Source organism: Hordeum vulgare, chromosome 3H (assembly GCF_904849725.1).
Source record: "Hordeum vulgare subsp. vulgare chromosome 3H, MorexV3_pseudomolecules_assembly, whole genome shotgun sequence".
Taxonomy (NCBI): domain Eukaryota; kingdom Viridiplantae; phylum Streptophyta; class Magnoliopsida; order Poales; family Poaceae; genus Hordeum; species Hordeum vulgare.
In genome coordinates, this window is record NC_058520.1 from 428,885,763 (window position 1) to 428,894,211 (window position 8,449).

At 49.9% G+C, this 8,449-nt stretch overlaps 1 protein-coding gene across 1 annotated transcript; it reads left to right on the forward strand.

Annotated features, from left to right (window-relative positions):
• The first annotated feature begins 1,119 nt into the window (after positions 1-1,119).
• Positions 1,120-2,317, forward strand: LOC123440089. Its single transcript, XM_045116670.1, has one exon. It carries the CDS (start codon positions 1,218-1,220, stop codon positions 1,911-1,913), a length of 696 nt encoding a protein of 231 aa, XP_044972605.1. The 5' UTR covers positions 1,120-1,217; the 3' UTR covers positions 1,914-2,317.
• The last annotated feature ends 6,132 nt before the right edge of the window (positions 2,318-8,449 follow it).

The window sequence follows — 8,449 nt, forward strand, 5'->3', positions numbered from 1 at the left end:
CCGAGCCACCCATGTGTGATATGCCGGGTGATGAGGCGGCGGACACGGAATAGAGCCGTCGACGTAGCCCTCGAGGTAGCGACTCCGCAGAAGAGGCAGCACATGTGCACGCGAGGACAAGTAGTTGTCCGGCGCAAGCTTCACCGGCAGTAGATGCGAGAAGTAGAACGGTGACGGCAGCGCGGCCGGGTCAGCATGCACAGGTGGAGGGGCATAGAAGCCCAGCGACGGGGCCGCCCCGGGATGACCAGCAGCCACCGAGTAGGGTTCCACGGCAGGGGCCCCGTATGACGACGCAGCCGCAGCTCCCTGGGGCGGCTGAGATGGCGCAGGGTAGACCGTCGGCGGCGGGTAGTGGTGCGGTGTAGCCGTCGAGTAGATCGTCGTCGTCGGCGGCGGCACGTACTGGTACGGTGGAGGCGCTCCATAGTTGGGCGGAGGGGGCACAACATAGTGCTGCGGCACAGGCGGCGCGCCGTAGGGTGGAACCGGCCAGGGCGACGATGGCGGCGGGGCTCCATGGACGGGTGGGGGCGCGCCAGAGGAGGCCGCAGCCCCAGGCTGGGCGGTGTGATCCGATCCGATCGGATAGCGGGGCGACGTAGGGGCCCCATAGGCCGTCGCGAGAGGCCTTGAGGCGAGGAACGGCGACGCGGAAGCGAGGGCCGGCGCCAGAGGTCGGCGGTGGCGGTGCAGCGGAAGACATCGTAACCTAAACTGATACTATGTAAGACGTAATGTTTGGGAAGTGCTCGACACCCTAAACGGGGTGTGGCTATCTCATTATATAAGGATACCCAAAGGGTAGAATACAATGTACAGTATATGTATACACGAGGTATGTATATATAGTCTAACACATAGTTTCCTCTCGCTCCTGTTTCCATAGTTTCCTCTCGCTCCCGTCAGATGGGAGGAGTATGTCAAAGGATCTCAGGTGGTGTTTCTTTCTCAGGGACTAGACTTTTTTTTAGTCCCAGGGACTAAAGAAAAAAGTCCCTTCAATAGAATCTTTTTGTAGTTTTTTAAGGAAAAGTCTCTCCTGTTTTTTTACCTAAGGACTAAAAGAAACTTTTTAGTCTCAGCTCGAGCGTGATGTCTCTTCTCTGTTCCCGCGCGGCGACAGAGCGCATTTGTAAGCTTATCTCCAAACCTATCCATCACGTGAAAACTGCAGAGCCATTCGCTTCACTATTTCCCACCACGCCTCATCCGCCATGGCCGCCTCCTTCCTCCGCCCTCTCCTCCCTCCCAAACCTTTCCTCTCCACTCCCAAACCACAAGTCCCCATCACCCCCATCGCCGCCGTATGCTGCACCGCGGCGCCCAAACCGACGACCTCCACCCCAAAGCCTGCCCAGCAAGAGGGCATCCAGGAGCAAGAACCCTCTCCCGATGAGGCCGACGCCAACCCCCACCGCATCCCCGACGACGAGACTCCGCCTTCGGCAACGGCGACCACGTCCTTCTCTGTGGTCCGGCGCGTGCCATCGGCCATCTCGACGGACGGCCGCCTCCGCCGGACGGCGCTGACGCAGGAGGAGCCGCCCAACTACGAGATCGGGTGGAAGCGCACCAAGAATCTCCCCCTGGAGAAGCCCAAGGGGTGGGCCATCGCCGACTTTCTGGAGAAGCTGGAGGGGCTGATGGAGCGCGGGCGGTACGGGTCGGGCGCGCTGCTGGGCACGGTGGCAGGCGTGGTGACGGAGCGCGCCCGGGAGGAGGCGGAGATCCTGATGGCCGAGGGCGGCGTGGACGAGCGCGTGGCGACGGAGCTCTTCCGCGTGCTGCGGCTGGTGGAGATGGACGTGGAGATGGTCAAAGCCGCCGTCAAGGAGGAGACCGTCAAGGAGCGCGTCGAGACGGCGCGCGCGCGGTGCCGCCAGGCCATCCTCGTTGCGCTCTCGCTGTGACCGTGCGCGCACGCATAGGGACGGCTGTAATCACGTCCAAGTATACTACTATCACTTACTAGAAATTTTGTTATCAAATGGTGCAACGAAGTCAGCCGACGAGTACTACTTTCTGGTCTACTCAAGTTGCAGCAAATCTGAGTGTTCTGCACCGTTCAACTGTTCGCCGTTGTGTCTGCTCCCGTGAGAAGGCAGGCAGCACGGCGACAAACTCGAGCAGTCTATGGCAATGTCATCCCCTGATCGGGTCCAGGATCCCTTCGCAGAAGATTTGTGTTTTTTTTGTTTGCGAGTTGTATTGACGAGACGTGGCACCATCTTTACTGAGGGTTGTAAACGAATCAGCAATTGCATTTTTTATATGCTATACACAAATAAAGCTCTGCTTATTGCTAGGAAAAAAAGGGTTGTCAAGCGTTTACTTATTCAAAAGGAGTAAATTGCATGGAGATTAACAATTAAGGCATTGAAAGCAGGTTGGTATCAAGATTGGTGATTTTTGCGTGTCAGTACCATGTCTGGGGCAATACATTGCAAAAAGACTAAAACGAGGGTTTATACGTATTAATGGTGTATGATGTTGTATCTGACCGTTTGTGCCCGCCCGTCAGGTGCCACCATGGCTAATGTGCGCGTGCCCGCGTGCTGACTCGGACGAGGCCCGACTCGAACCGTTACTTGCTCGGTCGCTCGTCTGGTCGGGTCGTTGCTCCTCACTTTCTTCCTCCTCGTCCCTCCCTCGTCGTCGTTTGCGTCCTCGTGAGTCGACGCAACACCACGCTGCCGCAGCCATGGTTTTTTTAGGACGAAAGCAGTGATGACACCTCAAGCCTTCCCTACATGCATTCCTCGTCCTCGTCCACCGATGGATTTAACCAGGTCAATTCATTGGAGCTAGGGTTAGGGTTAGGTTTAGAAATTTTGGGGATTTTTCTGTGTATGTGTTCTATGTTGTGATGATTTCCTTTGATTTGCTTTGTCCTCGTCCTCTGCACATGATGTTAACTTTGATTTTGCTTGGCAGGTCCCTATCTCACTTGAGGACCCGGATTACAAGGGCCTTGAGCTAGATGTGTTCTGTGAGAAGCATGGGAAGGCAGCAAAGAGGCTTGTTGCATTTGAAGGAATATACACTCGGAGAAGGTTCTTAGCATGTGCAGGGCCGCTATGCTTTTTGCCTTATTGAATTATGCACATGATTTTGTTAATTTGAGTACTCTGTTTATTTAAAGTGACATAGTCTGTTTTGATAACTGTGATTCAGTGGTGTAGTCTTATTCTGCTGAATATATGCTCCTCTTGAATGTAGTTGAAGCTTTGGACAATGGTTGAATGGGTTGATCACTAAATTTCGCCTTGTTATTTTTCCAGGAAGGTCGTAAGTGTGGGGTTGTTCAATGGGTTGATTATGAGTGGCCCCCAACAATGGAGAATGCATTGTTGAAGCTTTGGGCAATGGTTCAAGAGAGCAAGATTGCTAGGGTGAATGATAATCTTGAAAGTGCTTTTACTATTCACAATCTGGAAGAATAAAAGAACAGGCTGGATGCAAATTATGACAAGTTAGTCCAAGATGTGCATCAACTTGTGGATAAGCAGGAGGATAGGGTTGTGGATTTAAGTTATCTGCAGGCTAACCTCACATACCAGCAGCAATGCAGAAAGGAATTGTTGGATGATATGAAGGCAGAAATGGCAGCAGAAATTGCCAAGAAAGATGCAGATACACAGAAGCTTAATGAGAAGTATGAACTTCTGTGCAACCTGACAAGTGCTCAAGCAACTGTCATCTAGAACTTGAAGTTGAAGAATATAAAGATAAGGAATTGTTGAGTGAGGCTAAGATGAATTTGGAGTTGAAGAATGCAGAGTTCAGCAAGTTTGAGGAGAAGCTCTCAAAGAGAAGCTAGAGTTGAAGTTTGAGGTTGCTGATCTACTCAAGGCACGACCGGGCCCATAGGTGTGCGGACTGTGCGGCCCGCATAGGGCCCATAAGTTTCAGGGCCCCCAAATCTTTATACAGGCCTATGACTATGTATATGTGCTTCTGGTCGCTGGGCATCGTATGGTGATGGGTTCAGCAACCCATCATACAGCCCAGGCCAATCCATCCTACTCCTAACAACGCAGGCACACGACCTAGGGTAACGCAAGGCGACCAGCCCTGCCAGTCCGCCGCGAGCCGTCTTCCTACTCCGGTCTAGTCCGCCGCCAGCTGTCTTCACGCTCCAGTCGCTTCCCCTCCCAAACCATTAGCTATGCCTTGGTTGTTCTGCTGTGGCGTGCTCCGGCCAACGGCCTTCAACCATTGATGCGAGGAGCCGATGAGCCCAACCTCCGCTCTGAATTCGCCCTGTTGTCGTGTGATCCCATCCGCTCGAGGCCAAGGCCGCCGGCGGCCCGTGCCTATGCCTTCACTCTCCTTGTGCAGAAGAAGATCTTCAATAATATCGGAATTACTTGTTTTCCGATGGAAATTCCTAAGTAGATGCATAGATAGGTCGATTTGGAGCAGTACTACGAATATGGCCATTTTCAAGGCATTACAGTACATGCAGATGCAGAGCCAAATTCAGTGGTGTTGTGGTCAGGAAATGCATATTGGCTGAATAAATAGGTAAATTGAAAGTTTCTAGCCAACACTGACACTAAAGAAATAGATATTAGCATTTATATTTGAAGAGTGAATGTTAATAAATATATAACTGATTCTAAAATGACAATGCTTGAACAGAAGCATACATTTTTACCTGAAATCATACAACAATAAAGGTCACGCAAAGGGTTTTTACATTAACCTAGTGGTAAGTATTTCGATTTGTATCAACGGTAGTGTTGGAAATATGCCCTAGAGGCAATGCTAAAATAGCTATTATTATATTTCCTGTTTCAAGATAATCGTTTATTATCCATGCTATAATTGTATTGAATGAAAACATAGCTACATGTGTGGATACATAGACAAAACAATGTCCCTAGCAAGCCTCTAGTTGGCTAGCCAGTTCATCAAGGATGGTCAAGGTTTTCTGACCATATGCAAGTGTTGTCACTTGATAACTGGATCACATCATTAGGAGAATCATGTGATGGACTAGACCCAAACTATGAACGTAGCATGTGATCGTGTCATTTTATTGCTACTGTTTTCTGCGTGCAAGTATTTATTTCTATGACCATGAGATCATATAACTCACTCACACCGGAGGAATACCTTGTGTGTATCAAACGCCGCAACGTAACTGGGTGACTATAAAGGTGCTCTACAGGTATCCCCGAAGGTGTTCGTTGAGTTAGTATGGATCAAGACTGGGATTTGTCACTTCGTGTGACGGAGAGCTATCTCGGGGCCCACACGGTAATACAACATTACAAACAAGCCTTGCAAGCAATGTGACTAAGTGTAAGTCATGGGATATTGTATTACAGAACGAGTAAAGAGACTTGCCGGTAACGAGATTAAAATAGGTATACGGATACCGATGATCGAATCTCGGGCAAGTAACATACCGAAGGACAAAGGGAATGACATATGGGATTATATGAATCCTTGGCACAAAGGTTCAACCGATAAGATCTTCGGAGAATATGTAGGATCCAATATGGGCATCGAGGTCCCGCTATTGGATATTGACCGAGGATTGTCTCGGGTCATGTCTACATAGTTCTCGAACCCGCGGGGTCTGCACACTTAAGGTTCCATTATGTTTTAGTATAGTTGAGTTATATGTGTGGTTACCGAATGTTGTTCGGAGTCTCGGATGAGATCACGGACGTCACGAGGGTTTCTGGAATGGTCCGGAAACGAAGATTGATATATAGGATATTTCATTTGGTCACCGGAAAGTTTCGGGCTTTACACGCAGTGTACCGGGAGTGATGAATGGGTTCCGGGTATTCACCGGGAGGGGCCCACCCACCCGGGAGTGAGCCGAGTGACCCTGGGGTGGCGCACCAGCCCTTAGTGGGCTGGTAAGTCTAGCCCAATAGGACATGGCGCCACAAGGGAAAATACCAAAGGAAAGGAAAAAAAAAGGAAAGAAGGAGGTGGGAAGGAAGGAGTGGACTCCTTCCCCCAAACCGAATTGGGGTGGGAGTCCACCTCCTCCTTCGGCTGGCGCCCTTGGGGCTCCCTTGAGCCACAAGGCTATCCCCTGCCCTCCTCCTATATATACTAATGGTTTTAGGGGTTTTGAGGCACAACTTTGCCACGTGCAACTCAAACCTATACCACGTAGTTCTTCCTCTAGATCGGATTTCTGCGGAGCTCGGACAGAGCCCTCCACGAGTAGATCATCACCACCACCGGAGCGCCGTCACACTGTTCGAATTATGCCCTAGAGGCAATAATAAATATAGTTATTATTATAATTCCTGTATCAAGATAATCGTTTATTATCCATGCTATAATTGTATTGAATGAAGACTCATTTACATGTGTGGATACATAGATAAAACACTGTCCCTAGCAAGCCTCTAGTTGGCTAGCCAGTTGATCAAAGATAGTCAGTGTCTTCTGATTATGAACATAGTGTTGTGCTTGATAACTGGATCACATCATTAGGAGAATCACGTGATGGACTAGACCCAAACTAATAGACGTAGCATGTTGATCGTGTCATTTTGTTGCTACTGTTTTCTGCGTGTCAAGTATTTGTTCCTATGACCATGAGATCATGTAACTCACTAACACCGGAGGAATACTTTGTGTGTATCAAACGTCGCAACGTAACTGGGTGACTATAAAGGTGCTCTACAGGTATCTCCAAAGGTGTTCGTTGAGTTAGTATGGATCGAGACTGGGATTTGTCACTCCGTGTGACGGAGAGGTATCTCGGGGCCCACTCGGTAATACAACATCACACACAAGCCTTGCAAGCAATGTGACTTAGTGTAAGTTGCGGGATCTTGTACTACGGAACGAGTAAAGAAACTTGCCGGTAAACGAGATTGAAATAGGTATGCGGATACCGACGATCGAATCTCGGGCAAGTAACATACCGAAGGACAAAGGGAATGACATACGGGATTATATGAATCCTTGGCACTGAGGTTCAAACGATAAGATCTTCGTAGAATATGTAGGATCCAATATGGGCATCCAGGTCCCACTATTGGATATTGACCGAGGAGTCTCTCGGGTCATGTCTACATAGTTCTCGAACCCGCAGGGTCTGCACACTTAAGGTTCAACGTTGTTTTATGCGTATTTGAGTTATATGGTTGGTTACCGAATGTTTTTCGGAGTCCCGGATGAGATCACGGACGTAACGAGGGTTTACGGAATGGTCCGGTAACGAAGATTGATATATAGGATGACCTCATTTGATTACCGGAAGGTTTTCGGAGTTACCGGGAATGTACCAGGAATGACGAATGGGTTCCGGGAGTTCACCTGGGAGGGGCAACCCACCCCGGGGAAGCCCATAGGCATTGGGGGTGGCACTAAGGGCTGGTGGGACAGCCCAAAAGAGCCCTATGCGCCATAGGAAGAAAAATCAAAGAGAAAAGAAAAAAAGAGGAGGTGGGAAAAGGGGGAAGGACTCCTCCTTCCAAACCTAGTTGGACTCGGTTTGGAAGGGGAGGGCTGCCCCCCTTGGCTCGGCCGAAGCCCTTAGGGGTCGTTGGACCCCAAGGCAAGGCTCCCCCTATTCCCTCTATATATACGGAGGTTTTAGGGCTGATTTGAGACAACTTTGCCATGGCAGCCCGACCACATATCTCCACGGTTTTACCTCTAGATCGCGTTTCTGCGGAGCTCGGCGGAGCCCTGCTGAGATTAGATCACCACCAACCTCCGGAGCGCCGTCACGCTGCCGGAGAACTCATCTACCTCTCCATCTCTCTTGCTGGATCAAGAAGGCCGAGATCATCGTCGAGCTGTACGTGTGCTGAACGCGGAGGTGCCGTCCGTTCGGCACTAGATCGTGGGACAGATCGTGGGACGGTTCGCGGGGGGGAACGAGGGACGTCAGGACGTTCCACTACATCAACCGCGTTCACTAACGCTTCTGCTGTGCAGTCTACAAGGGTACGTAGATCGAATACCCCCTCTCGTAGATGGACATCACCATGATAGGTCTTCGTGCGCGTAGGAAATTTTTTGTTTTCCATGCGACGTTCCCCAACAGTGGCATCATGAGCTAGGTTCATGCGTAGATGTCTTCTCGAGTAGAACGCAAAAGTTTTTGTGGGCGGTGATGTGCGTTTTGCTGCCCTCCTTAGTCTTTTCTTGATTCCACGGTATTGTTGGATCGAAGCGGCTCGGACCGACGTTACTCGTACGCTTACGAGAGACTGGTTTCATCGCTACGAGTAACTCCGTTGCTCAAAGATGACTGGCGGGTGTCAGTTTCTCCAACTTTAGTTGAATTGGATTTGACCGAGGAGGTCCTTGGATGAGGTTAAATAGCAACTCATATATCTCTGTTGTGGTGTTTACGTAAGTAAGATGCGATCCTACTAGATACCCATGGTTACCGCGTAAAACATGCAACAACAAAATTAGAGGACGTCTAACTTGTTTTTGCAGGGTATGC

Coding starts and splice junctions, on each gene's coding strand:
- LOC123440089 (XM_045116670.1), top strand. CDS start 1,218: ATGGCCGCCTCCTTCCTCCGCCCTCTCCTCCCTCCCAAACCTTTCCTC.